General features: G+C 46.1%; 12 protein-coding genes across 12 annotated transcripts; 4 read left to right on the forward strand and 8 right to left on the reverse strand.

Annotated features, from left to right (window-relative positions):
* Positions 1 to 576: 576 nt before the first annotated feature.
* On the forward strand, positions 577 to 1,389 carry I206_106297 (uncharacterized protein; the record flags this gene model as incomplete). The annotated part of the gene is made up of 2 exons (XM_019158793.1): positions 577 to 1,136; positions 1,230 to 1,389. The coding sequence occupies 2 exons, from the start codon at positions 577 to 579 to the stop codon at positions 1,387 to 1,389; spliced, it is 720 nt and encodes a 239-aa protein (XP_019007931.1).
* A 150-nt stretch (positions 1,390 to 1,539) lies between these two features.
* Positions 1,540 to 4,338, reverse strand: I206_106298 (uncharacterized protein; the record flags this gene model as incomplete). The annotated part of the gene is made up of 7 exons (XM_019158794.1): positions 1,540 to 3,127; positions 3,177 to 3,290; positions 3,341 to 3,486; positions 3,535 to 3,831; positions 3,885 to 4,120; positions 4,174 to 4,229; positions 4,280 to 4,338. 7 exons carry the CDS (start codon positions 4,336 to 4,338, stop codon positions 1,540 to 1,542), a joined length of 2,496 nt encoding a protein of 831 aa, XP_019007932.1.
* Positions 4,339 to 5,320: 982 nt separating this feature from the next.
* I206_106299 (uncharacterized protein) lies at positions 5,321 to 8,508 on the reverse strand (the record flags this gene model as incomplete). The annotated part of the gene is made up of 9 exons (XM_019158795.1): positions 5,321 to 5,362; positions 5,430 to 5,706; positions 5,776 to 5,902; positions 5,964 to 6,158; positions 6,401 to 6,620; positions 6,683 to 6,927; positions 7,001 to 7,270; positions 7,362 to 8,043; positions 8,167 to 8,508. The coding sequence occupies 9 exons, from the start codon at positions 8,506 to 8,508 to the stop codon at positions 5,321 to 5,323; spliced, it is 2,400 nt and encodes a 799-aa protein (XP_019007933.1).
* A 389-nt stretch (positions 8,509 to 8,897) lies between these two features.
* I206_106300 (uncharacterized protein) lies at positions 8,898 to 10,316 on the reverse strand (the record flags this gene model as incomplete). The annotated part of the gene is made up of 5 exons (XM_019158796.1): positions 8,898 to 9,090; positions 9,186 to 9,529; positions 9,590 to 9,925; positions 9,994 to 10,077; positions 10,179 to 10,316. 5 exons carry the CDS (start codon positions 10,314 to 10,316, stop codon positions 8,898 to 8,900), a joined length of 1,095 nt encoding a protein of 364 aa, XP_019007934.1.
* Positions 10,317 to 11,014: 698 nt separating this feature from the next.
* Positions 11,015 to 12,358, reverse strand: I206_106301 (uncharacterized protein; the record flags this gene model as incomplete). The annotated part of the gene is made up of 4 exons (XM_019158797.1): positions 11,015 to 11,106; positions 11,176 to 11,471; positions 11,533 to 11,800; positions 11,908 to 12,358. 4 exons carry the CDS (start codon positions 12,356 to 12,358, stop codon positions 11,015 to 11,017), a joined length of 1,107 nt encoding a protein of 368 aa, XP_019007935.1.
* Positions 12,359 to 13,021: 663 nt separating this feature from the next.
* Positions 13,022 to 14,259, forward strand: I206_106302 (uncharacterized protein; the record flags this gene model as incomplete). The annotated part of the gene is made up of 6 exons (XM_019158798.1): positions 13,022 to 13,214; positions 13,279 to 13,398; positions 13,464 to 13,569; positions 13,635 to 13,777; positions 13,857 to 13,977; positions 14,043 to 14,259. The coding sequence occupies 6 exons, from the start codon at positions 13,022 to 13,024 to the stop codon at positions 14,257 to 14,259; spliced, it is 900 nt and encodes a 299-aa protein (XP_019007936.1).
* A 472-nt stretch (positions 14,260 to 14,731) lies between these two features.
* On the forward strand, positions 14,732 to 16,568 carry I206_106303 (uncharacterized protein; the record flags this gene model as incomplete). Its single annotated transcript, XM_070203291.1, has 8 exons — positions 14,732 to 14,841; positions 14,968 to 15,326; positions 15,553 to 15,566; positions 15,633 to 15,742; positions 15,803 to 15,983; positions 16,041 to 16,336; positions 16,402 to 16,458; positions 16,523 to 16,568. The coding sequence occupies 8 exons, from the start codon at positions 14,732 to 14,734 to the stop codon at positions 16,566 to 16,568; spliced, it is 1,173 nt and encodes a 390-aa protein (XP_070059392.1).
* Positions 16,569 to 16,777: 209 nt separating this feature from the next.
* I206_106304 (uncharacterized protein) lies at positions 16,778 to 19,404 on the reverse strand (the record flags this gene model as incomplete). Its single annotated transcript, XM_019158800.1, has 6 exons — positions 16,778 to 17,005; positions 17,071 to 17,159; positions 17,264 to 17,340; positions 17,409 to 17,514; positions 17,620 to 18,584; positions 18,668 to 19,404. The coding sequence occupies 6 exons, from the start codon at positions 19,402 to 19,404 to the stop codon at positions 16,778 to 16,780; spliced, it is 2,202 nt and encodes a 733-aa protein (XP_019007938.1).
* A 670-nt stretch (positions 19,405 to 20,074) lies between these two features.
* Positions 20,075 to 20,500, forward strand: I206_106305 (uncharacterized protein; the record flags this gene model as incomplete). The annotated part of the gene is made up of 2 exons (XM_019158801.1): positions 20,075 to 20,150; positions 20,199 to 20,500. 2 exons carry the CDS (start codon positions 20,075 to 20,077, stop codon positions 20,498 to 20,500), a joined length of 378 nt encoding a protein of 125 aa, XP_019007939.1.
* Positions 20,501 to 20,710: 210 nt separating this feature from the next.
* Positions 20,711 to 21,607, reverse strand: I206_106306 (uncharacterized protein; the record flags this gene model as incomplete). Its single annotated transcript, XM_019158802.1, has 1 exon — positions 20,711 to 21,607. One exon carries the CDS (start codon positions 21,605 to 21,607, stop codon positions 20,711 to 20,713), a length of 897 nt encoding a protein of 298 aa, XP_019007940.1.
* A 277-nt stretch (positions 21,608 to 21,884) lies between these two features.
* I206_106307 (uncharacterized protein) lies at positions 21,885 to 24,406 on the reverse strand (the record flags this gene model as incomplete). Its single annotated transcript, XM_070203292.1, has 10 exons — positions 21,885 to 21,957; positions 22,010 to 22,090; positions 22,160 to 22,326; positions 22,383 to 22,584; positions 22,646 to 23,290; positions 23,339 to 23,663; positions 23,716 to 23,951; positions 24,002 to 24,128; positions 24,180 to 24,191; positions 24,241 to 24,406. The coding sequence occupies 10 exons, from the start codon at positions 24,404 to 24,406 to the stop codon at positions 21,885 to 21,887; spliced, it is 2,034 nt and encodes a 677-aa protein (XP_070059393.1).
* A 290-nt stretch (positions 24,407 to 24,696) lies between these two features.
* I206_106308 (uncharacterized protein) lies at positions 24,697 to 27,514 on the reverse strand (the record flags this gene model as incomplete). The annotated part of the gene is made up of 13 exons (XM_019158804.2): positions 24,697 to 24,700; positions 24,842 to 24,923; positions 24,983 to 25,103; positions 25,151 to 25,308; positions 25,372 to 25,525; positions 25,579 to 25,587; positions 25,641 to 25,813; positions 25,866 to 25,890; positions 25,954 to 26,190; positions 26,251 to 26,654; positions 26,711 to 26,983; positions 27,025 to 27,251; positions 27,300 to 27,514. 13 exons carry the CDS (start codon positions 27,512 to 27,514, stop codon positions 24,697 to 24,699), a joined length of 2,082 nt encoding a protein of 693 aa, XP_019007942.2.
* Positions 27,515 to 27,563: the final 49 nt, after the last annotated feature.

The raw sequence follows: 27,563 nt of genomic DNA on the forward strand, positions 1-27,563 counted from the left end.
AACCCCCCCTAACCCCCAAAGTCGTTTACTGCTGTTTACTGTCAATATAAAAGTGTTTATGAGTTTTCCCAAGTATTTTCCCGTGCCTGAACTATATGTACACGGTGTTATAAACAGTTTCCGTGCATCAATTGGTTGTCTGTTCTAAGTGAATCACCCAAATTCAGTGTTTAATGCTGTTTACTGCCTGTTTATGCAGATGGAAAAGTGTTTATTGCCGTTTATAGACATCCACAGTCGTTGTCCCAATCACACTGAACATGTACATAATTTTATAAACGGTGTACCTATCAGCTACAAGACAGAAAAACACGAATCCATCCCTTTTACCACCATACAGAACATGGAACTTCACTTGAACGCATAACGAGTTGCCAAGTTGGTAATTAGGGATTTGTTTCCGTTATTTCCCATGCCTACAGTCAAAGATCCCGCCTGTTCGATGCCTAATGCAAGCGGTATATCGCGTCATAGACATCTCACTTAGGCGTATACGACCATCGATGCAGTTCTTCTTATACGCTATTACCTTTGATATCTCGTCCTCTGCTATTCAAGCAAGCTCATCGCGACATCATGGCTACCTCCACGTTCACACCATTTCAACGCCATCTCACCTTCTTTGCAGTCCAACCCGACCGCACTCGTATCACCTTTTACTCAGCCTTCCGCGCCGCCCTCACTCTAGGTCTCAATGTCCCGTTCTCCATTGTTCTCGCTCTCACTATGCGGTTCTACTGGGCTCAGAACCCGTTCAGACCCGTGAACATCTCTTCCATACCACGAAGTGCCGGCCCGACACACCTGCAGCATACTCAGCTCACTCAATCCAAATACACGCCGGATGAACTTGTCAAGATATACGAAGACAGCTCGTTTAGAAGTGTTTCGTGGTGGCAGCGGACTGTCTTAGATCGACCTCATATTCAGAGCTTTGCCAACTGGTCAAAAGGGGCTGACGGTATGGTTTCGCGAGATCAGGTAGAGGAATTTCAGACGGGATCATGGCAGCAAAGGGTAGTAATCAAGCGGAGAGAGAAGAAGAATCCGGTCCCTTTCATTTATGGTGGACCTTTATTAGTCGGACCGCATAGCTGGGCTGTCAAGCACTTATTCGGGGTGCATGTGTACGACAAGTAATTGGGGCTTGGGACTCGTGAACTACCGCGGAGTGAGTAATCGGAATAGTGCGGAATCACGCCGCACTCGCTGATTTGTTGTCTCAATAGCTTGACACATCTTAAAGACATCATTAACCCAGCTCCAGATCCACCGCATAATCTTTCGACTGCCATCGAACATCCACCCGAAGCATACGGAGCTGTTATCCCAGGGATACGTCGGATAGATGAGGATGCCGCGCTATTGCTAGGACATCGAGCAGATTAAACAGGAAGGAGTATCATCGCGAGCTGCTCTCCTGGATCTGCATCGGCTAAATATCATACAAAGAACATGCATTATAATACCTATAACGTGGTAGTCGTTGAACTAATAATACAGAATTGCTACAATACCCAAATCAATACATATACCGATCTATTGTTCTACTTCCTGCCTCCTCTTGATCATCTCGCTATGCGGTCTACCCTTGTTTCCCCACGATCTTCGCTTGACAGCGGTGTTCTGTAATATACTGATTCTGTTGTATCCACCACACATGGTTGACTTGTCTCCAGCACACGGACGATCACATGTACTGGCTACAGCGGGGACTGGGTTTGTGAGGGAACTCGCGCAGAAACATTGGGTTCCGTATTCAACACCCGCGATGGAGAATCCTTTCTTGGTACATGTGGCGATACATTGGGCGTATGTCATGTCTGCTTTGTTCTCGAAGATTGAGCTGACCAAGATTCGGCTGGAAGACGAGTCAACGTAGCATCCTCTAGAAACCCATCCGGCGGGTAAAGAGGTGGTTGCTGCAGGAGCGGCAGACGTGGAGGTGGAAGTGACAGTGGACGTAGTGCTTGATGTGGTGGATGGTTTGGCGGATGACATCGAGGTTGAAGACGAAGAAGCGGTGGAGCTCTTGGCGATAGAAGACGAGGCGGAAGAGGAAGCGGCAGCTGAAGACAAAGCACTGAGCGTTGCTTTGGCTGAAGAGCTTGAAGAGCTGGACGAGGGGATCGTACTGCTTGAAGTGGAGCTTGATACGCTTGATGAAGTGGACGATTGTGAACCTGAGGAGGAAACGACCGATGAAGATGGAGAGCTGGACGAAGCGCTGGAGCTAGATGATACACTGGAGCTTGGTGATGCGCTGGAGCTTGGTGATACGCTGGAGCTTGGTGATACGCTGGTGGCTAAGACACTGACAACAGAGCTGGTGGCAGAGCTTGCAATCGAGCTGCTTAACGAATTTGATGACGAAGGTGCTATCGAAATCGAGGTGATCGGGACTTCACTCGATGAGACAGCGCTTGTAGCGGAAGCAGAGACGCTTCTTGACGAAGCGCTGGTCGAAGTTGAAGTAGTGTTCAAAGCTTGGTTGAAATACACGTTGAGTCGGTCACTTCCACCACAGATATGTGCTGGATCACCTTGACATGGCTTGTCACAGCCAGAAGCAGCAGAGACCAATCGAGCGGTACTTCCACACCAACATTCTTTACCATATTCCACACCTGCGTATGGAAGCCCTCTTGATCCACAGGTAGCGATACACTCTTCGACGGTGTTGGTGTCGGAGGATGTCGATCCGTCGTTCAAAGCTCGGTTGGATTGATCGTCCACTATACATCCCAGACTCGACCAGCCAGCAGGGACATCAGAGTCGGGTAAGAACGTGGGTTCACCGGTGGTAGGGGCTTGGGCGCTCTTGTAAACGTTGATTCGACCACTTGCACCGCAGTCACTCCATATATCACCAGGACAAACCATATTACAATCGGTTGCTGGAGCGGTGTTGAGAGTAGCGGTGTTACTACACCAACATTCCTGGCCATATTCGACACCGGCAAAGTTGTATCCTTGCTTGGCACACGAAGCGACACAAGTTTGGATCGTGTTGTTGGCGGGATCGGAGTAGGATGACCCAGGGAGAGCTCGGAGGTTGACATCGTCAGTCATACAACCGACCGAAGACCAGCCAGAAGGTAGAGCCGTAGCGGTGGCAGCAGGGGCACTATGTATTTGATCAGTAACTGACGCCTCATCAAACGTTACCTACTCACGAAGAGCCTGCAGGGGTGGCAGCAGGAGTGAAGATGTCATTTTGAGCACCATCAGCAAATCCCCAGTTGTCTCGGTAGTTTGGAGGGGTATCGAGGTTTGGAAGGTTGTTTCCGCTGTATTCAGATTTAGCAGGACTCTACATCTGCGAATCTCAAGCACTTACTCAGCTTGCCAGAGGTACATGGGAACCTTTGGTCCCTTGACACATCCCGAAGGGTTGCCGTCGCATTTGTTTGGTACAGCTCCTTTCTGAACTTTGTTGGCAGAGTTCGTGGACCCAGTAACTTGACATCGGTAAACGACGTTGTACTACAACAACCGTCAGCTGAGGTCATTACCTCGACAGAACACACTTACAATTTCGTAAGGATATCCTTCACCGTGACCTCCTTGATGAATCCAATTCCAAGAACATAAACAACCACCCGATGGGCATGGCGGTAGTCCCGCGGGAATCTCATAACTAATTTCCCTCTCCCAGACAGAGTTTTGATTCACACTGATGACTGTCATGTCGTTTGGTTGGAGACTTGAAACATCTGAGGTATAAGCGATCGCCAAAGCTGAACCGCCGAACCATTTATTGTCGACAGTGCCGTTGTATGTGTTCATGACGTGTAAAGCACCAACACCAGAGTATTGCCCGCCGTCAGGCTACGAACAAGTCAGCGAAGATCTCTAATCACGAAAGCCAGAGATGAACTCACTCTACATGCGTACTGGTACTTCGGTGTGGAGTCATACGGACTACCAAGAGCGGTTTGAGCTCGATTACAACTGACTTCACCGTTGTATGTACCGCCTGATGGCAAGTTCATGAAGTCGCCCGATTTTGGCGGGTAACCCAACAGACCGTGACCAAACCATTGGGCCGTGGTTCTTCCATCGGCCTGTTTAAGAGGAATAACGGGTTCATTGTTGTTGTAATTCTGATTTTGAGGATCTGTAGGCAATGTCAGATCAAGCTATGCGAAACTACATATAAGCTTTACTCACCATCCGCTTGATATGGGTAATTCAGACCGAACATTCCCTTGTCCCATAATGCCACGCTATACCGGAGTCAGCAAGCAGCGTGGAAAGGAAGATACGAGTGACTTACTGGGCATTAACCGTTGAGACGCAAGCTACAGCAGCTACGAGTACAGTTGAGAGATGCATACTGGCTTAGTGAAATGCTTTAGTATGATCGGATAGGTATAAAGTTGAAGAAATTGAAAGAAGACAGAGGAATGTCATCGATTGCAAACCATCCGATGAGTCATATATAATTTGCGAGATTTTGAGAACATTACATCGACCACTCCACGCCATCTTCTATTAGCCCTCGATCGGTCGCTTGCTTATGTCATTGACGAACAGAAGGTTCAGTCGGAATTCCTCTATCAGACCCATTGTTCTTTGCTTCCGCACGGCAGAAGACGCCACTGAATTAACCATAGATGGCGAGACACCAGGGAAGAACCCTTACCAAATAAGAATGACTGGATGCCGGAATTTCTGCGCCTGTCGATCAATTGTTCCTATGCCGTAGTTGCGTTTTTACCGAATCCGACCCTTGTTGCCTCTTTCGGTGGCGTTTTACGGCGTCGGAATAATAAGGGTCCAAAAAACCTTATACCACTCTTGGAATCGTCGAATTCTATATTACCGATGCATGAGCATTGACGCAAGTGGTAACTTATCACCGTACCTCTCTTCCGAGCTGATACAGGACCGCACTTACCATTACAGAGACCGATGGTAGATGTCTCGCATTTTCTTTTAAATTCAATTCATAACTAATTGGATCTTATCGAATCATGATTCTATTTGTCTCGCATTTATTGCGAACCGTTCGGAGTAACCACAAAGCGCCTTTCCTTTTGTGGTTTTACCGTAAAAAGATCGACGAAGATGTCTAGGCTGAGGATTAGTCTATCACCGATCGTAATTTCGGCATACCATGCATACCATGCCAGGGCGTATCACGGAGGCATTTGATCGACCTCTCGAGAGGGGCGCAGCGATCGAGGGTTTATCCTGATACATGGGGTGAATGAGATACAACAGATATGGAGATGCAGGGTATCAGAAATCGGTCTAAGATGTTGAGCATACGGATCAATTAACTCCGAAGCCTGATGGGTCGATGACGGAGGGGTCACAACGGCGGTAGACTCCGTTTACAGAGGGGACAGATAGTCTGACGATTTAACATTCTATTAGCGCATTCTTCGCTGATCTATGACGTCGATGGTATCACAACTCACCTTGACCGCCATCCACTGGCTCAGACAGTTGGTATGGAATAGGTGTCCACAAGGAGCTAGCGCATAGTTCTTTCTCTTGTGGCCTAATCCACCTGTGGAGTGCGAATGATTCTGATTAATCGATTGCGATAGGTCGACTTCTTCCATGCAGATTGAGCATGTCGTCTCGCTAGTCGAAAGCAGGGGAAACGATGCAGCGGCTTCCGGATCGGAAGTGGGAGATGGCAGAATTGGGTGATAATTGTAGGATTCAGGTGGTGAGAGCGATTTGGGCAAGCTATGACGATAGGATTTCGATTAGCAGGGCAGTGATTTGAGGTGTCATATCGAGAATCGAGATGCTCACAAGAATGACGGGCCAAATCTCTCTTGAGCAAACAGCAGGGTCACCTGAGCCAGCTGCCACCACAGAATCCCCCAAATCCAGCTCGCCTTGTCGATGAAAAAGACGTTCTCGGTATAGGCAAACGCATCTATGTTATGGCGACAGACCTTGGTCAGACGCGATGTTGTTTGGTAGAGTAACGTACTCACACAGTGGCAAGGCCAATCGTCCAACAGTAGTGCCTAGAACAAACCAAGCATCTAGCGCTCTGCTGGTACCTCTTCTCGCATTCCTCCAGATTTGCGGTATCCAGAATGAGTATAGACCGAAGAGAAAGAACGGTACGACAGAAGGCAGGAAGGCGAATTGGAGGAGACAGAAGAGCAGACCGAGTACCGCGAACCCTATATATCATAGGGATTGTTAGCGAGACGCGGACAGTGTATGACTGTGACAGAGAGGTCATGTGCAGGATGAGTGCAGGATAAGCAACGAGAGGAGGAGGGCAAGCGGCAGGACGGAAATCGTAAGAGGTAGGACTTTCATACGGAAAGGGGATGGAGTAAAAGGTAGGTACGAGAACGCATGAGTGGATGACAGGATGACAGCGAATGGGAAAAAATGATAGGAGTTAAGGAACACTCACACCTTAGCATTGGATGCTCGCTGAAGAACGCCTTGATGCTGGCAACGACTGAAATCCTTCGCACAGTGCCATCCTCAGCTAATTCTACCCCGGACAAGGCTGTAGAGGCGTCTGTATTTGTGATCTGTCCAGTGCCCGCTTGACCATTGTTGATTCTTGCCGGAGTGGGTGCTGCACTGCGTTCTGGGGCTTGTATCCGGTGTAAAAGCACAGCATACCTCTGGACAAGTGCTCAAGAAGTCAGCACCAAGTCCTACAATCGAAACGACTGGCATCGCTTACCGGTCCAAACACAACAGCCGTACACAGACACAGGAACCCCGGGACCAACATAGGTAGACTAGCTTTGTTGTCGCTCATGATTCCAACGACCACATGAGCGGAGAAGACCCATGAATCTGTGATTGACATGATAACGATGGTGTATACCGATACTTTGGACAATGACGAAGGTGTACGAGTCTGCTCCATCTGACGAACGAGGAGAAGTAGGACAGTTAGCTGAGAGATGATGGCGTATGCTGCATCTACATGACCAGTTAAGTCAGCTACAGGTTCGCATATCATCTGGAATGAGGTAGTTCAGTTCAGCCCACTCACATTCAATGCTCCTACTCCAGAACTCGTCAATTCCAACGCCTTTTCCACCTTCTATACCCATCACCCAGCCACATTGATCGGCAACAATGACTCCGCCTAAACCTCTTCCTACTTCCCAGTATGATGGTGGGCGAGGTATGGCGCCCTTGATCCCGGTAGGGTTTTGTACTTCGGAATTAAAGAAATCGATCTCTTCTTTAGTAACGCCGGACGGAAGTGGTGGGAGGGTGAGGTGGATGAGTAGCGGACAGGTCGTCTGGTCTGATACATCTACAAAGTGTCATTTCATGAGCTAGAGCAGGGGACTGGAGGGCGATCTTGTGCAGTTGAAAGTCGGTATTATAGGAAAGCACTAGCTCACCATCATCCCGCAGATCCCCTATCATCAGGTTACCATCAATATTCCTAACCTCCATCTCCAATTCCCTCAAAATAATTTCTTTTGTTACATTTTGTTGCTGTTGTCCATACCAGAGACTAGGTATCTTTCTAATATCTATCCTCATGCCTTCTGGCAACCCATACAGGTTATATGTTCCATTTGGAAGATAATGTAGTCCGAAGAAATCGTAATTTATGGAAGCGCCTCCAAGTTCCGATTTATCACCGTTGTCATCTGTATGCGAGGGTGAAGATAACGTAGAGAGAGTCAAAGAGCCTTTGATCCAGTTCCAATCTTGGTATCTATCCCAATCCGTCCCATTTGCCTTATAAGCATCCTCCAGATCAGGTGCAATAGACGATATGTTCCTCTCCTTCAGATTCATATCCCATTTGGTCGTTTTATCCCATTGCCACGTCCCCTTTAGTTCGCTAGCCAACGTAGCGTTCCATGCTCCGGTGGAATTAAGATTAAGATCGGGATGATGTTGCCAGTACCCATCATCGGTAAGTTGGGCGGTGGTATTCGGATCAAAGGAGATTGGATGAAGTGTAGACGAACGGAAAAAGCCTGTGATATTGGTGAAGAATTGATGGTGAGCGGGGTTGTAGGTGTACTCTGGAGGTAACAGAGATGATGGTAGAGCGAGCGGTATTGAAGGCTAAAACATCGATTTAGCATAGGACAGTAGTATATAGGCGAAAGAGGGATCATTTCGAAGACATTGAGCAGCAAGGTTTGATAGCTCTGGTGAGCAGGCTACATGCGAGCATCGATGACTCACCTCGGTAAAATTCCCTCTCAGCGTTATATTACCATGAACGATACCTTCCCACTCATTCCGTATTGTCTTAGCATGATCTAATTCACTAATCCTCGTCCGGAATTCGCCATCTGGTCCAATCTCAATACCTGAATTTATAGGCTGATTGTTACCACTCATGAAGAAGAAGAAGGCCGTGAGAAAGAGCATGGAGGTTATATTAGGTCTAGGGGGTGGCTGAGGCTGTAACAGTTCGGGAGGAAGTGGTTGTCCTATAGGGATGGTAGCTGGTCGAGGGGAACGAGGGGATGTTCGTTGATTGTTGGCCTCCCCCGATGGAGGATCTTGCGGAGCAGCCGACATGCTGAGAGTGGTCTACAGGAGCAGAGCCTGTCTCGCTGGTGAAGTCTATTGTATGAAGACCGTAGCAGTCGAGTTGTGCGTAGAATGGAGTGTAGAGTAGCTGACTTGCAGTGTTGTCAACATCTTCACTCTTACTTCCGGCATTCATCGCCCCGGTCTCCTCCACCATATTAACAATTCATAAAAATATGCAGTCTCAGAAAGGTGTACTACTGCATGCCATATTGCGGTAAGAATAGCGGGAAGATATATGCACAAGATACATGAACAGAGAAATTGGATATCATAGGAGAAGCTGAGGCCGCCGAGCACTCCTCCTTATACCTCGCCCATCAAACACCCTCTATGTCATCATAGAAGCATGCTATACAATCTCCATATTACCCAGACTACTTCTTGCCACCACCTTTACCTTTCTTGCCCTCGAAACCAGGTCTAGATTTACCCTTCTTGGCACCGGTACCTTTATCCTTGATGCCCAATCTTTTGTTTCTCTTGTCGTCGACTCGTTTGGCGATATTGTCATTACGTTTCTTGACGGCGGTAGCGGCAGATTTCTCCAGATCTCTCTTTCTCTCAGACCTGCATCAGAAGACATGATCAGCAGGCCGTACGGGCAGACATACAATCTCAACCGAGTGAAGCTTGACTGGAATCTCGACAAAGCGAACACTCACCAAGCTTGAGAACTCTTGGTTTTGGCTTTCTCCTTCCTCTTTACAGCCTTCTTCAATACTTGCTCATTATCAGCGACCTTTGCACCGGAAGCTCTCTCTTCGGCTTTGGCCCATCTCTCTCTTTCTTCAGCTTCCTTTCTCTTGTCTTCAGGTAAAGATTGTAAGTGCTCCTTATGCTTTTCCAAATATTCCAAAGCTTGAGAAGGGTTTGAGAGTTGTTTCAGGCCCAACTTAGTCTTCTTAGCGAGGGAAGCAGAAGCAGAGGATGATGAAGGTAAGGATACAGAAGGGAATGAAAGGGAAGACGAAGGATCTTCTCTTGGTTGAGGAACGATCAATTGGGTCTGACAAGAGGGATTCGTTAGCCCAAGATACAATACAGCTACAATCGTATGATGACTCACTTTTGCTACATTCCCCTTTTCTCCCTCTTTCCTCCTCTCCTCCTTTCTCAGATTACGTCTTTTATCCCTCATCTCCCCTCTTTTCCTCCTTCGTTCTTCTTCCAAAGCATTTCTTGATCCAGCATTTTCATCTTCAGGATTGACACCTCGTTGTCTCTTGAATGAATCAAGTCTGTTCTGAAGTTTACTTCGTAGTTCCGAGATGGATGCGGTTGGTGGTAAAGGTTGTAAAGACGATGGTCCAGCTTCTGGTAAGATTGATTCTGATTCAACTTCCTCTGCTGCAGTGTCGGTTGATTGAAGTTGATCAAGTGATTGATGATTAGACGGGTCGAGCTGAGAACGAGAATGTAAGCAGCTGAATTGGCTGACAAACACTACAGCTATACCTGAGAAGCGCTCACTTTGTTTTGCTTGACCTTCCTCTTATGCTCCTTGATCTCCTCGCCGGTCTTTCGCTTTTTATTCTTCATCCACTTACTGTCAACCTGGATAAATTAGAATGCAGGTCAGCACGATATGTATCTCTGCAGCGAGAACAGCTGGTACTCCTTTTGGCCAATACCGATTCTCAACCTGAAAAACTCACCACATCTGGATCGGGCGCTATGTAGTATTGAGCAGGTATCAAGCTCAATAACGTTGTAAAGGTTGAATTGTGTTTTTCGAGCGATTTCAACAGATCCTCTCGGGGCGTTGGCGTTATGGTGTCGACAGAGGAAGACATCGTGCTTTTCTGATATACACCTCAGATCCGATTGAGGGCTGTATGAGTTAGTCGAATGATGATCTTGGTGATCTATCAATATATGTGACTTTGGCTAAAGATGATTTTCAGAAAAATATTATAATATCAACTGAAAGAAATGCGGCGATATCCACGTGAACCACACGTTTTACCCATACGATTATTCATTATATTTCACTCCCATTTAGTCTCATTCTGATAGCATATTATTCTCATCTATCTATGTATGGTATATATAATATATGTATATGTATATCACTCTATTGTATGGGGGTATAATTCCAATGAGACGCCCTCTGTGGCAGCATGAACAACCGAAAAGAAGTAGGATAAAAGAGCGAATCGTAGTACAGGTGAATGTATATCAGTCATGAAGGTCGTTAAAGTTGTAGTTGATTCGGGAAACGGAAAAAGGCCCATAAGGTTTAAGATACGGTTGAGCGTGATATAGGTCGGAGGGATGATCAAAAAGTTTGAGGAGTCGATGACAAGAGTACAGAAAGCGGGAAGGTCTCCGCGAGAGTATTTGGCAAGAGTTGTGATTGTAGAATGCTTCGTAGGTTGAGTTGGGTGTTGTCGGATCTATCCTAAGGGCGAACGAAAGAGCGATCTCTGCTTGACGCTTCACGACGTTTGATGGTCCGACTAATTGAGATAGGGAAATGGAGCTCGACCACCTATTTGAGAAGGAAGTTGGTGACTGCTAACCAAGCCCAGATCAATGCACCCGACAAGATCGGTAGTGTCAGATTATCGTCTACTCCGAGGTCTATATGTCATTGCATCGTCGTCAGCGGACACATGTTCGTGGACGTGATCTGAGATTTGTACCACTCACCAAGTGCCTCCACTACAGCACCTCCCACTCCGACCACACCGGCAGTGACCCATAATCCCCAATATCCATGCCCCCAATCCTCAACATCTAACACAATCCATCGACCTCCACTACCATTCCACCAAAATGTGATACCGATGAGGAAACCGGTAACACTGGCAGCTAAGAATCCAGCCAGCGACTTTCTAGGCGCGAACTTGAGAGCTTTGACACCAGGAACGTTGGCTGGGAGGGGTTTCGTGTATTTTCCCCATAGCCGGCCGATAGTGGAAGCGGTTGTATCGGACCACGAGAGGCTGTTTAGGGAAACAATTGTATCAGCAAATAAACAGAGACCCTGGGGGGAATACCACTCACGTAAGGATCGACACTACAGCGACATCTCGTGGATACAGCCCCAGAACCCAGATGACACCGACCAGATACCACACCACACCATTGATCTTGTTCCTCTCGCTCTCTCTCATCAAGAATCCTAGATAGCTTTCCCATATCTCTGCGAAGACGGGGAAGCGAAGTCGGAAGAAGTCTGTTATAGTGACTGATAACAATGCACTGGAAAGTACAGTTATCAACGGTTTGAGCGATGGAGGGTTCATATAGTACAGGAATAATGTTAAAAAACCTAGTCGTGGATTGTCAGCGGTTCTCGTTCCTTTCAATAGCGCTGGTCGACATGTATGATATTATTTTCGGTGAATGAGAGACGAGACACGTCCATGAGTTACTCACCTATCGAAGAATGCAATGTCTTTCTCGGGATTTCCCAATCAACAGCTTTCGTAGGCGTGACCCCGGGACTAGGTTTTCTCTTGACACTACTCGATCTCCGTTTTCTTGTCACTACTGGTTTATCCCCTGTGCCTGTCTGAGTGGAAGGTGCTGGTGGTGGTGGATGACTAGGAAAAGTGTCATCTTGTTTTATCGATGAAGTGTCCAATGCTGAGTCGTCTTCTTCAGTTTGAGGATCCGGTATAGTCGGTAGAGTATGTAAAGTTTCGTTTGCGCCCGAAGGTCTTGCTGATCTGGGTGGATTTTTCCTCAATCTAACTCCTCCATTTGGGCTATCATCCGAAGGTTCCAATGATCCATCTCGCCATGTCTGAGATCTATTGGTGATGATTTCAACCTCGGGAATTCTACCTTTTGAGGAAGCTGAAGACACAGCATTTCCATTCATCATTTTCGGTATATCGTTCTCCTTGAACTCGTTTGACCTTTTTAAAGAGACTCGAGTTGGGTCCCTTGAACCTGGGGAAAGGGATGCTGAGATAGAGGAACGCGATCTTGTGCGTCGAGAAGCTGATCGGAGGTGAAAGTGATGGTAATCTATCTGAGATTGGTGAAGGGGATGAGGCTGAGATAGCTTGAGCCATTGAAGGGTCTCGGAAGGTCAATGATCGTGACTGAACAGCGGAGTGTCGCTTTCTCTTCTGGTGATATCGCTGAGTAATGAGTGTGCGTACTTGACCAATGCGATGATGACGATTTGTTTGATGATGATGATGATGATATGCAAGATGGATATGAATATGGTATGATGATAATGAAGTATTATCTATTGATTTATTGGAATTGGAATGAATTGTTTTCATATCATCATACTAATACTCATAAACGCGTCATCCGCGTGGCTGCTCAAACACGTATGCCCACCGTACAGTAACACCGCTTATCCCCGACATTGTGGCACCGTACTAAGCTATATATGGGGTCTCCACATCCTGAACAAATAGATTCAAAAGAAATGTCCATATATATTATCCTTGACATCTCGTAGATCATCGATTTCAACACAAAACGCAACTATCATCATTATCATAAGCCATATTTCACACTAACAGAGATGGCAGCTACAAAAGCAGATCAACCAGCAGCTCAAGCATTCGAATCGTCAGCCGGTCCATCATCGACTCCGGCCTCGGCAGAGGTATTCAAGAAGCTTCATCCCTCTCAATACCTCTCGAGATTCTTAAACAAAGGTTATAGGCCTGATGGAAGGAAGATCAGAGATTGGAGAGATGTGTCGATTAATGTTGGTGAGTAGATCGATTAATCACGAGAATACTTCCCTTTCTTGTACTGAAGCTGACGAAACCACAGGCTCAATAACAACAGCTCATGGGTCTTCGTTGATCAGAATGGGAGATACAACGATGGTATGCGGCATCAAAGCTGAAGTAGCTGAACCCACCGCTCAATCGCTGAACGAAGGATATGTCGGTGAGCTCCTTCGCAGATTGCCAGCTGTATACATGAAGCTCATATATGGTGTATCTGTATTATAGTACCCAATATTGACTTACCGGCACTATGTTCGCCGAATTTCAAACCTGGTCCTCCAGGAGATGAAGCGCAGACCTACTCCAACTGGTTGAACGATTTGATAGTGTCGTGAGCCAATTTAGACTCAATTTGATCCTTGCGAATTGATAGACTGATATGCTATGTCTGGCTAGATCACGTACCCTTCCTCCTTCTTCATTAGTCATCTCACATGGTAAAGCAGTATGGGTGATATACATAGATGTGGTCTGTATAAACTATGATGGGAATGCATTCGATGCGGCGGTGCTAGCTGTGATGGCTGCTTTACAAAATAGTGAGTTTCACTCGCCATTATCCCTTGATTTCCGTCGACATTGCTTGCGAATCTCAATTCTGATCCCTTTGTCTTCTAGCTCGTCTGCCCAAAGCAAGATATGATGAAGAGAGCGGTCGTACCATCTGTTCCAGAACGGAGATGTATCCCCTGCAGCTGGGCAGTATCCCTCTATCATGTAGTTTTGGAATATTTGACAGGTAAGCCGAATTGGACTAAACGCTCGAATATACTTGTGAGTTACTGACTTCTGACTATCACGTAGTACCCATCTTCTTCCGGATCCGACCTCTTATGAATCTCCCCTCTTACCTACAACGATATCAATAGCATTGGACGAGAAGAATCAAGCTTGTTTAATACGGCAGGAAGGATTAGGTGGAACCCAGGGTAAAAGTGGAGAAAGGGTATTAGGGGAAACGTGGAGTTTGGCGGAAGAGAGGATCAAGGAGTTGAGAGAGATTTTGCAAGATAGCATATGAACATGTCACATATAGTGATCGCGATCATCACATATGATATGTGCTGCCCACCGATTCGAATGAAGCGTGGTTAGTTGTTAGCCATCTTAATACTTAAAAGGATCTCAGGGTGAAACAAGGTAGTTTGTGTGGTTCATAAACAACGCTTTGATCACTGATGACATCCTTGATACACTGATGTTTTTCAAACTGAAGCTCAGACTGATTCTCAAGCTGCTTGCTATGCGATGTTCCACATACCAGACTATCTCGAGTAGGCAGCATGTACACATATCTTTCACCAGGTCGGGCATGGTGGTGTTGATCTTCGAGTTCATTGTTACAGGAGTCAGGGTATACATAGACCTCCTTTGTCCCTTCAAGGTCAGTTCACAAAGGAAGAACACAGTCATGACAAGCATACATCTTTTCATCATAATTCTTACTGACAACGTATGTCTTTATTCATGAGAGTATCATATAATTGACCAAAATGATATCGCCAATACCACTCACTCCGAGATGGGCGATATTGTACGGAGTGCTAATAATCAGCAGTGCAACAATAGTATCGCTGAAGTTTAGTGAAGGAGGATTCTCGTCGTAGGTAACGTTCAAACTAGAATCCTTTTGATTGTTCATAGATTTCGTTCAGTCATATCCTTGCAAGACCGTGATTTGAGATATGCTTTGACACGCATTTGAGCTGATGGTGATCGACGCCCATAGCCTTTCACAGATTCACGACTCCCTCTCAATACCTCAAAACCCTTTCTTCTCCTCTACTTTATCCTCGAAGTGTTCACAAACATGCTCGCGAGACCCATTCTCACAACGGGGAATATTGACTTTCTCTTCAGCTGAGAGGTATAATGAAACAAGATGGATTCCTCTGCCGGCGATTGGGTCAGCTCATCAAACTGGTCAATTCGAACCGATCAAGTTGAGCGACATTGATTATACTGGATCAATATCCCTTGAAATCCAAGAAGGATTAGCCGAACCGCTGACCGCGAAGCTGAATAGAGAGGTAGAAACGGAAGATGAAGAGTTGGAGTGGATGAAAGGGAGGATGGTACTCTTTCTTGGTGAGCTCCTGATTCTCTCTTATGACATTCACTATGCTAATCAGGGACCACGATACAGGCTCCAGGTTAGTTCATGACCTTACATAACACAGGGGGAAGGTTTTATAAGCTGACATCCCTGAGCTATCCTACATTAACAGTCGTGAGTTTCCCATCATATAATTCTCAAGGATGTTGCAGTGCTTTGCAGATGATTATCTAACTCCTGTGGACTTTCTTGAACTAGATGACCGAAATAATGTAAGTACAATTCGAAAATCATTATACATCGTTGAGATGATATTCAAACCGGACTCGTACTCATAGGTCGAACAATTATGTGGTGAAATCCACGGAGAATCGAAATCCTGGGGAGGACATTTAGGCGGATACTGTCATGTAGAAAGGATTGACCTAACGATCGTTTGGTGGTTCTTGTGAGTGAGCAAGTAAAACTCTATGGTATCTGCCGACTGAATGGCTCCGATCATTGCAAGATATGGACTCGTCGACGATGAGAATCTAGACGAATGGCGGAAATTAGAAGCTAGACCGATAACGTTCGAGAACCGAATCAAGGATGTCTTCCTGCCTGCCATGGCAACAGCTGGCTTGGATCGAACACCAGATCTAGTAGTAGTTAGTAGTCTTTTCTGGGATGAAGGGTTCATAAGGGACGTGAGTATTGAGCCAGTTGATCAGTGTATTACAACGCTGATGACTCAAGATGTATAGTACCCACTCTTATATCCGCCTAATACCCCTTTACCTTCGAACCACAGGCACAGACCAGGTTTCTTGCTTGGTCAGATCCAATGGCACCAGATTCGTTTAAGTCAGCTGTTCACCTACCTTCGAACGATTTATCATGAAGACTTGCCATTGATGTTCCGTACAAGACATATAAGGTCGAACATGAAATATGGAGGCGGACTGAAAATCGTTCAACTCGATCAAGGTGCTAGGGAAGTTTGTGAGAAGATGAACGTTAGGGAATTCAGGTGGGGAGATTTGCTTGAAGGCATTTCGGAGTAAGTCTTGACTGTTTATCTTAGGTTCCTTGCGTAAGAGATTGAACTGACATACTTTTGAAAAGGTACTATGATAATGACCAACATTTTCCGCTTGGACCAAATACCTATTTGTTCGGCGAGTAAGTGCAGCGTGCCCCAAGTTTCAAAATAACTTGCAAGCTAATGGCTTTTCCTCCTGCACAGTATGACATTCTTTTACCTTCGAAAAGCGGTCACTCAAGGCTGCTGAAATTGTTTCGGGTTACACGGATGATTACAGGCCTTCAAATCGCAATGCAAGATAACATCGAGTCTTTGTCATACAGCAAGAACGAGTGCGGGATATCCGGGCAAACACTGAACTAATTTGTATATATCAGGCCAAATACATTATCATCTATATACCGTACAAATTGAATCCCATCCTGATTAAGAATGCAATATACAGTATGCTCACTCTCATTGATCAACGGCTTCTCTGTCCCTTCTTCTCTCCATATCCTCATCATATTCAAAGTTCATACTGATCCTCTGATCAGCCACCAATCTTCCCCACTCAAGGTACAGCCTAAACATATACGCTATCATATCCTCCTTTCTCCAGTGGGTAAGAGACCAATTCTTGCCTGCATTGGCTATATCTCGTGCTAGAGCCGATTCCCCAGGCATCGAAGGTAAACCTTGGAACTATTGACCATTCGTCTTCAGCGATGTTCGATTTGATCATTTCATCGTATGGATTAACTACTCACAAATGCCATGACATCGTAGAGATCAGAATAGTCCATTTGAATAGGTACATAATGTACCCATGGCTGAATTCGATCATTCCACCATTCAGCTGTTCAAGTGAAAGACAAATCAACCCAGATCGAGGGTTGTGGAGGCATACGGCGTTCGATGGGTACGGAGAAGGACGGTCTCGAATTGGTAAGAGTCACTTACGCATAATTGTTGCTTTCAGGACCAAAGAGCCAGAAGTCAACAACCTCTTGAATCTAGCTGACCAGGCGTTCCCATCACTGTGGAGATGATAAATCTTGTTAGTTGCACACTTAGATACCCACTTTCGGGGGCATAAGGTACTCACACGTCGATAATATATTTATAATTCCCTTCATCCTCATGAGTCATCTGATCAGCCCAAGCAAAATCTGCCATCAAATCATCACAAGTACCATCATCGACGTTGCATTCTATCAATGGCACTCGGCGTATCAGTATTGACCATTGTTCAAGGCAGATCTCAGGCCAACTGGACGTGTAATGATTGGTAAATTGAAAGAAGTCAAGTAACTCACGTATCGGACCACCTGTAAATGCTAGATCCATAGTATTGTCATTCCAATCTCCCAAGTTCCCCTTTTTCACTAATTTTTCAAGCGGAGTCTTCATTCTCATCGCTTTGGGTGGGGGTATATAATCAATACCTAAATTGTCTTCGGTATCCTCTTGATCCGCAAAATTCGTCAAGGAAATTAGCCTTGTTCTATGAGAATTTCTCCAAGGGGTCTCAACATTATATTCTGTACCGGTGTTACTTCCTCGCCACAACAATCTATCTATCTTTTTGTCTTCAAATGGAATATCGATGCTGGGACCCTTGGTCCATTGTTCCACGGGTACACCTAAGATATCGGCATGCAAAGCGGTTTTTGATAACGTGAAGATAGGTGTCAAATGATTCGCCCTTGGGGATTTGCCCGCTACAGCTCCGTGAATGGGTATCATATCTGGATGTGAACACAGATCCATCGATTTTGAATGGGAAGAAATAAACGCTTTGTGCGAGAGCGAAGTATTAGGCATCCAGTTAGAAATCGATGATAAGGAATCGATGGATTTTATGGGTGATCTAGGTGGACAAGCTGAAGACCATCCTGAGAGTGTTAGATCTATCTCTTCTTCTTCATCAAACCATTCTCCATCTTCAACATGTTCTGCCAATTCTCTTCTGTAATCCCAGCTGATGATTGTGCGAGGTGTGTCATGTACTGACCAGATAGCTTGCAAATCTGGTAGGAATTTGGCGATGGGTTTCAATAGCTCGGTCTGTTGTTCCAACCTCTCGTCCGCGCCGTGTATGTCGGAGGAATAGAAGATGTTGGTCCTGATTGAGCCTCTCTTGATACGCAGTGTGTACGTATCGGGCAGCTGGGATGCTTGTTTGATGCGATTATTGAGATCCTTGGAAGATAGAGCTTGAAATGGAAGGAGGTCTTTGTGGATTTGATCATATTCGTCTGGAAGGGGGATGTCGTTGTCACTGATGACAACAGTAAGCGTTAGGATCATATGTTGCAGCAGCAACAGCAATATAATTTGCGAAATATAAAAAATGTAACTCACACTACGTAATTCCACCACAAATCAAACCCTTTGGGCGGTTTCCTTGCATACCTCCGCTGATATTCCTGCGTAGCCTCTAATAACGTTTTACTTTGTCTATTCACCTTCTTATCCCATCCCTCTCTCGCATCCCGTATCAGCTGATGTATAGGATGGACCGTACTTTTGGGGTTCACCTTCAATAATCCATCCTCCGCTACTTTATGTTCCAACGACCTCTTGGCCAATATAGCTGGAGGTAAAGGTGCTCTGGGCAATGCGGACCGGCTAGAGGATCGCTTGATCGATATCGGTGAAGGAGAACTTCGCTGTTCGGGGTGGAAATTTTGTATTTGATTATTGTCATGTTGATTTGTGAGAAGAGGCCGCAAGCATGTCAGATAAACCAGGAACAGCCCTATGGCATATAATAACCATCTTCTGTGATGAGAAACTGATTTCACCAAGCCAATCCCACTCAACAGTATCCACCTTTTACGTTTCAATTTCGATTGCTCATCGCCGTCTTCCAGCTCATCCTCAGACTTTTTCATGTGGGGGTTTGAAGCCCATACGGATAACAAATTTGCTTGACGGATTGAATTTGCGGATCTTGACGAAGTCTTCTTATATGTAGCAAGTTGAGCATGATGTCTGTCTTCGGCAATACTAGGTAATCTGGGCCGCGAAGGGAAGGATTGCGAGTATGTCGGTGGTGTAAGAGAGGAGGTGATATAGGTGTGGGGGCGAAGGGACATGGTCTATTGTAGGATTTGTCTAGACTAATCGTGACTTGTCAGAATGAAGAAGTTTGGTGACGACTCCGTTGATTGAACTCGATAGCTGGATCATACACAGTATTTTGCGAGAACAAAGGGAGCAATTATTATATGATCCTGTGAAGGTGGACAAGCCAAAAACGAGAAGGGGTTCTTTCTGCATTTCGATCCCAGCGAGCTAAGCCTTCTTTGAACGATGATCCGCTTGCTTTTTCATTCCACGCTGTCGATCTCTGCATGATGAGCTCTGGCTCAATTCGATCCTCGGATACCATCACACCCAGCTGAACACATGTTCATGTGAAAATGGTTTCACATTCTCAGGCACATGTCTAACCTTGCAGCTCCGTGTACATAAACCGCGTGAACTCAGGGTTTTGGCCAGTCCAACAGGGAGAGTAGTGACTATCCTTCAAGAAGTATCGAGTCGCAAAACCGGATTGATTTGATTCAATAGATATCACCACATGAAAGAGAAATAAAAAGGTTAAAAAAACAATTGAGTGGTGCCTTCTTCGCCCCTCAATTTATCTAATGAAAAATTCTCCTAATACTTATCTTGATTTCCGACTAACCTCCAGCAAGTTTGCCATACGGATCGTTTCAATCCAGATATACGGTCCTTTGTCAACTCCTATGCATATAAAGAATGTTTGATATGCCTTGGCCTCACCTCGACACGGTTTGGCTGCCGATACCGTCAACCAAAGCTTATAGTGCTAGGTGTGAGTGAACTTGGAAGACAACGATATCTTGAACAAATGCGGTTCAAGGTTGCGGAGCTCTTCCGTCTCAATCCCCACTTAACGTAACAGGTTGTACTGGTATAGCCTCGGCCGAAATCAGCGCCGCAGAAAACGACGCTATCCGATATCAGATAAATAAAGAGTACCTTTTCGCCCTCCTTATTTTCGGGAAATCTCATAACCTTATCGAGAAGACTGATGTTGCCAGTCGAGTAATCGTCGATGATAAGCCTGTAACTCATGCCGAAAGACAGGCTTATCTCAAAGAACAAGAACAGATTAGTGGAAAGAATACCACCTGGCAGCAGTTAAAAGCGTTCTTCGCTTGATGTGATCATAAAAGGATTTGCTCGTGTCTACCCATTCATGCACATAGATCGAATCTGTCGTTCTTTCCCTATGCTTTGCTTGATAATCAAGGCCTACAGCGGTGGATCCGCTCATAGTCGGAAAAAATGCATCTATGGATCAATACTCAACGCATCAGCTTCGGGACGAACCTTATTCTCAACGATGCAAACTCACGCCGTTACAAAAGCTTAATCTTCCTTGACATAGTCTCTCCAATTGTGCTCTTCTTCGAAGCCAAGCAATTTTCTTGCCTTGATATTTGTCAATGGCGCTTCATAATCCTCCAGATCCCTAGTGATCTTAACGTTGGGGGATTCTTTTTGCAAAAAATCCTTGGTCTTCTCTCGCAAGGTAATGGTATTGTTCGTAGCATTGAAAACTTGGAAACCTAACCCATTTGTGTTGAAGGCGCAGTGACACAGTTTACCCAAATCCCTCGCATCTATATAACTCCATGCATTTCTTTTTCTACTTGGTGGATCTGCGAGATATTTAGGGAAATTCAATGCGTACTCATGAGGTTCTATCACGTTCCCAATTCTAAACGCGAAGATATCAGTCCCCTTAAATCGTCTTGCGAAAGATCTAGCTATTCTTTCTCCGCATAATTTCGAGGTAGCGTAAGAATCCTCGGGATCACAGTCGTAGTCTTCTTCTAATGGGAAAGAATGATAATCCGATTCACCTTGTGTAAAGCACACCCCATATACCGTCTCGGAACTAGCTATAATCACTTTCTTGATCCCTAATTTACATGCCGCTTCGATCACGTTGTAAGTCTGCTTTACGTTTGATGCGAACATTTCACTATCTGGTACCAATAGATTTCTAGCGTATGCTGCAAAGTGGACTACTGCGTCTGGTAGTGGAGGAGGATGAGGTAGAGAGTATTCGGACATGTTGAAATGCGATGTGAACGCGTTGAACACTTGTCCCGAGTCGGTCAGATCGGTCTTGAGAGTGTAGACATCTGGATTGTCGAGAGGGACTAGATCTAGATTCAAAACTTTATGTCCTTGCGATAGAAGGTATGGGATGGCATGTTTGCCTGCTTTGCCGGATCCTCCAGTGAATACGATCCTCATAGTGTAAAACAATTTGTCACGTAGAGTGAGCGTGAGTTATTTGAATCACAACACAACCAGTTATATATATGTAGCAATGATCCATGGTGACAAAAAAATGCGCGTCATAAATTGGATAATCGAGATCCGGACGGAAACGGCCCGATTTCGCTGCTTTAAAATGTCTAATCCATTTGCCGAAATCGAAAAAGATCGATCACATGCTAGGGTATGAGAGGAAACTATCTAGCTATACAGCGTTGATTACCGCTAACATAAGTAGCTTCGGGACACTCCTCTAAAAGTTCCGAACTGCGAAATCAATGGACTTCGCGACATACTCCAAGTTGTGCGTAGTCAACCCCGTCAGACTAGATGAACGTTCTCAGTCAAATGCGCAAGACTTGTCCACACGAGACTCACCTTAGTCGACCACTGGGGGGCAGATAGATATGGCAGTCCTCGGTCAAGTATTCACATTGTTTCGCGCTCAGTCCGGTGTACCTGAAGAGTTTGTTAGAATCCATTTAGATAATGTATCGGACATGGCCAGATCATAAGCGGTGGACTTACGAGAACATGCCTTTCTGCGCGGTTATGTGGTTCCAATCACCGGGAGTCTTCATCCTAATCAATAGATCAACTAATTGCTTCCTCATATCTGCCATTCGATCGGCCATCGTCGCTACATCGACCTTCCAGTCTTCATATAAATCATTACTGGTCAAGATCTTGGTCATCTGGGTATGATAGTCAGTATCCAGCTGGGAACAAAGACCACGACAGATCAACTTACGATATCAGAGGCAAATCTCGGTGCTGTGGACACTTCCCTTCGATTGAGGTATTTCAAGAGATCAACCACTTTAGCTGCAGCATCTGCAGAGTCACAGGGTATATGCAAAGCGCCAAGTCTCTCGCCATACATCCCTGCATTCTTGGAGAAACTTTGAGCAACAAGCATTTGCACCCCTTGGCGACTGAAAGTAGCTATCGAGCTGTAGCAGGAAGGACTCCTTCAGCCATTTGGCTTCCGTTTGCAGGAAGGCGGAGACTTACTAGACATCTTCTTGAAGGTCACCTGATGCATATCCTTGATATGCACAGTCGAAGAATGCGATATGACTTTTCTCCTTGAAGAGTTGCGCCAGCTCGTCCCACTGTTCCGGTGAAGGGTCACACCCAGTTGGATTGTGTGCGCAAGCGTGAAGCACGAAGATACTATTAGGATCCGCTTGTGCAACGAAGTTCCTCATAGCTTTGAAATCAAGCGATTTGGCTTGGGTGTTGTATATCGGATAAGAGGACGTCTGGTGACCAGCGTGACGGAAGACACTGTGATGGTTCTCCCATGATGGATCAGAAATGTATATCGAAGGTGGGTTGGGTGAGTTTCTGAACAATCTTTTCAGTAGGACGGCACCCATATGGCAAGCACCTGTTCCGCCCGAAGTGTGAAGCGAAGCTATATCTGGCGACCATTTGCCCAGAATAAGCTGAGCTGCAGCTTTCAGAAACTCTTGATGACCTTGAATACCTAAATACTCGTGATTATAGGATGGCGAGTTCATGACCAGCTGTGTTGCTTTCCTAACCGAAGGGAGAACCCAGGGATTTCCGTCTTGATCTCGATATGTACCTGGCGCCAAGTTGACCTTGGACCCATTCTTATCGGCGTCGTATCTAGCTTTAAGGGCGAACATGCTACGTCCGATATCAGCGTTGGCCTCATTGCACCAATGGACCACTCACGTGTCAGGGATAGAAAGTTCAATCTCGTTGTAAGTGTCATAGTTGAATTGGCTTGGGGGTGCTTTGGCAATAGTGAGCTGGTCGACCATCCATCCATTCAAGGCCTTAACATCACCTCCCACTGCGACTATGTCAAAGTGTTGAAGTTTCTGCTTCGCAACAGCGGACGGGCCATTGGGGTAAAGAATTCCTACAGGTACTCCATGCTTCTTACAAGTCGAATGTATCTTGTTCAGCGCAGCCAAAAAGACCGGCTCATCCCATTTTGGTGGGGCGTAGAATTGAAGTGACATGCTCAGATCATTTGGACCGATAAATATAGCGTCTACACACGACATATCAGCTGAAACTTCGCGCTATATTGGTTGTGCACTGACCGACACCGGGGACCTGACAGATCTCCTCAACATTGGCTAAACCTTCTTGAGATTCGATCTGGATAATAGTGAGGAGATTCTTGTTGGCGTATTTTAGATATTGGGGAGTTGAAAGGCCATGCGCTGAGGCAGAAAAAGGTGACCCCTGTCCTCTCACGCCCATAGGAGGGAATTTAGATGCTCGCACCACTTGTCTGGCTTGTTCAGCAGTATTGATCATTGGCAACATCAGGCCACTTTCGTCTTGATCAGTCTACGATTTGTTGTTTTCGAATATCAAACTTACTGGGCACCCGTATCCAATGCTCTTTTGATCGATGTCGGATCTATTCCTCTTACTCTGACAATGGGCGATACACCACAGTCAGCCACAGCATTCACACTGTCATGCATTTCACTGTCTCCGATGTTACCTATTCCAACAGTCAACCAATGCGTTTTGTGCATCTCCGTGACGGACTCACCATGTTCGCAATCTACAATTACATACTGAAATCTTCAGCTGAATGCCGCAGATATGATCACTTACATCCCATCCCGCTTGTGCAACTACCCTTGATGTCCATGCTGAAGACAACATCATGAAAGTACCGTAAATCGTCTCGCCTCTATGAAGTCTGTTCATCGCTGTCAAGCGGCGGCGAGAAGCGATGAGCATGTCGTCTTCGGTGTATCCGTTGATGCGAGTCATGATGTTTGCTATCGATGTGATTTCATGAATGGGTGAATGCTTATCATTTCACGGATCATCAAGAATGATATTGTTCATATGCATGCATAGGAATATGTCGCATGTATCTGGTCCGCGTCCTAAACAGACGGGTCATATGAGGATCGGGTACAACATTGCCTCCCGCACGGGGATCGCCTCCCGAAGAAGCGGGAGTTAAATGTGTTGACCCGCCGATCATCCATTTTAATTGTTTTTGGAAGCGAGATCTTCTGTTCGCCTGGCGACGACTTGTCCAAGATCGATAAAGATCAGCTTGGTCCGTTCTCGTACTCAGGAAGATTCAGTCCGGCTTGCGCGATGCCGTTTAGGAAATCATGCTAAGACTGGAATGATGACCCTTCATGTGGGCCAAAAAACAATTGGTTTAATATGGTCAGATCGTGCCCAAATGACGGGGGGGCTTGTGCGAGATTTCCTAAGCCCTGCGTATTAGAACTGATCATTGAAGTCCAGCCAAATTGATCGACGGGTGAACCTATTCAAGGTGATATAATTCATAAGCTAGATGTTCTTTGTCGCATAGATTCATCTCACCACTGAAATCTGAAAAAGCTGATGATGGCACTACAACCTGATTCGATGTATTGTTCGTCTCCTTCGCCGGATCATTCATTCGTGACGCTGCAGATGACAGCAAGGAGACAAGAGCTAGAACCTATGGAAGGTCAGTCCTTTGAGGTTGGCTTTGAGGCTCACCTTTACACGCATTGCATTATCCGAATTCGGTTCGTCTGCAACGTTTTCAGCCCACTGACGCAGTGAGGACTCGGCCATCTGGATCAATTCCATGGTTTCCGGGGAGCGTCGTTCCACATAAGAATGTAATTGTACGATGAAACACCAAGTAAGTGAATACATGACTAGCGTCGGCGGGTCAGCACGATGTGAGCGATTCTGCAATTTACGAAGACGAGACGACTCACCAGGAAACCAGGTATCGAGATAGTAAGCTCCCTCAGCGGCACACCATTTGATGGCCTGAGCGGAATGAGATACAATATCATGCCATTGTGAGACCTCTGGTCTATATACTAGCTGATACGGTATCGGTTTGATAGGTTTCAGGAATGCTCGGAGCTGAGAGCAAGAGTCTGAGCTTATTCCAGTTCTTGCAGATTCAACAAACTCACAAACAAAAACTAGATTCTCAGTCAGCGGATAAAATGGAGCTCAAATTCTCGAAGGAACTCACGTCCACACAAGTCGCAAGCAGATGTAAGAGACCTGGAAAGACTCCTTTGACGTTGGGATCGAATCTCAGACTGTTTGGTATATTATGACGCCATGTCGCCAGATCGTCACTCAGAGACTGCAATTGCCCATCTATGGTTATGTCCATTCCGAGAGGGCTATAGGTGTATCGGACTGCAGCTCATCAGTTACGCGATGATAATCGAGGTGAAGCTCTGGAACTCACTGACTCTGCCGAGCAGGATACTCAGCTACAACAGAAGCCATCAATAAGCGTCGAATGCCAGATCGCGACCGGATCCAGGAAAACTCACCTTTGCCATCTCTGCATGCACCTGATAAGGCGCCTCTTTTGCTCGCACCCCATGCCCGATGTCATCTGCATATATACTAGGTCCAGCGGCATCACAATCAAATAGGTTGATAGCCATGGGTCGACCGAAAGATATGGCATACCATCGATCGGAAATGATACATGCCGCCCATACCCTACGCCGGCGATTGATTTGTTGCATGGGTATGGTGTCTTGAGCGATTTCTCGATGAAGACCCTAGACACGATTTTAGTGAGAGCCCAGGATCCAGCAAGAGCCGATGGTGAGATGACTCACGATATCCTGGGCCATTCGAATAGCCAAACCTGATCTCAACCAGCTCAATCCTCCGCCTTGATCGGTATTTGAGGAATGCATTTCAGCGCTGGAAGACAGCAGCAATAGCACCTGCACATTGCCCAGACTGCTGGTCCTCATTAACCTTGATCCTTCCGCACCGTTCAAGGTAGCTGTCAGTTGGGCGAATAGCGAATGATAGATATGTCGAGGGACCTGTCGCGATAGAGCAGCAAGGGTACATACGGCAAGCCTAGTCAGGCTTTTGGGGAGGGGGTTTGGTGGGGGTGGTCCTATATGTTCGGATTGTAAAGCATAGCCTAAAGAAGGTTCAATGGAGCAAAGTTCCGCAAGAGATAAAATTGGAGACAGAGGGAGAATGTTCAACCGGTAAGAATGGATCACTACAATCGCAGGTAAGGACATTGGATCAATGGTACCGCACCATGCATACACTCACGAGATTGGATCACACCCTCCTTCAGCACTGAAGCTCCTAGCCTTTGACCAGTATTCTCAACCACATTCACGGTTTCATTAAGCCGCTGCTTCTTTTTCACCCTTGTCCTATCATCCTCCATGTCCCCTCTTCCAACTAGTACTGCTTCATCATCAGAACGTAGAGCGACACGAAAGTGAGCATAGCGGTCGTCGAGGTTATTGAGATCGCTACGAGTACTATTAGGCAAGAGTGAGAGGGTGAGAGCGGTAAGACCTGACAGAGAGGTGGAGCCTGGAAATGGTAAGCAAGCGATCTTTTCAAAGGCAACTCACCAAGAAATCTGGGTTCTAAGCCTTGTGAGCTGTATGGACTTTCATCGGACGAATCATCATCTTCAGGAGTGGGTGATCTAGTATCCCTGCGTTCCATGGAAACTTTCTGGGATCTATGCCGTTTGGCCCTAGGTCGGTCATCTGTAGGTGCAGGTCGGATGGCTTGACAAAGTACTGAGGACTTCTGACAACGAATGCAAGTGGATGACCCCCTCTCATATTCACATCTGCGCCCGAATCAGCCAGCAAGCTAGCATAGTAGTGACGACACTTACTTGAGTCGTTTATTGCGGCAAGCATCACATGCGCGCTGTATCCTCGTCCTTTGTTTGGGTCCGGAGGATGATTCTGGCGGTGAAGAGGTTGAGTCTTGCCGTATTCGATGACTGGACGTGCTGGCCACCGGCGAGACACGGAGAGGTGAGCTCTGGCGTTTGTTTTGGCTTGCAGCGGTGGAGGATGACGAAAGTATGTTGTCAGCAGCTGACATGATGCTTTCATAGACATAGGAAAGTTGGGATTACGAATGAAAAGAAAGA

The sequence above is a fragment of the Kwoniella pini genome, chromosome 9 (genome assembly GCF_000512605.2).
Source record: "Kwoniella pini CBS 10737 chromosome 9, complete sequence".
NCBI classification, from domain to species: Eukaryota; Fungi; Basidiomycota; class Tremellomycetes; order Tremellales; family Cryptococcaceae; genus Kwoniella; species Kwoniella pini.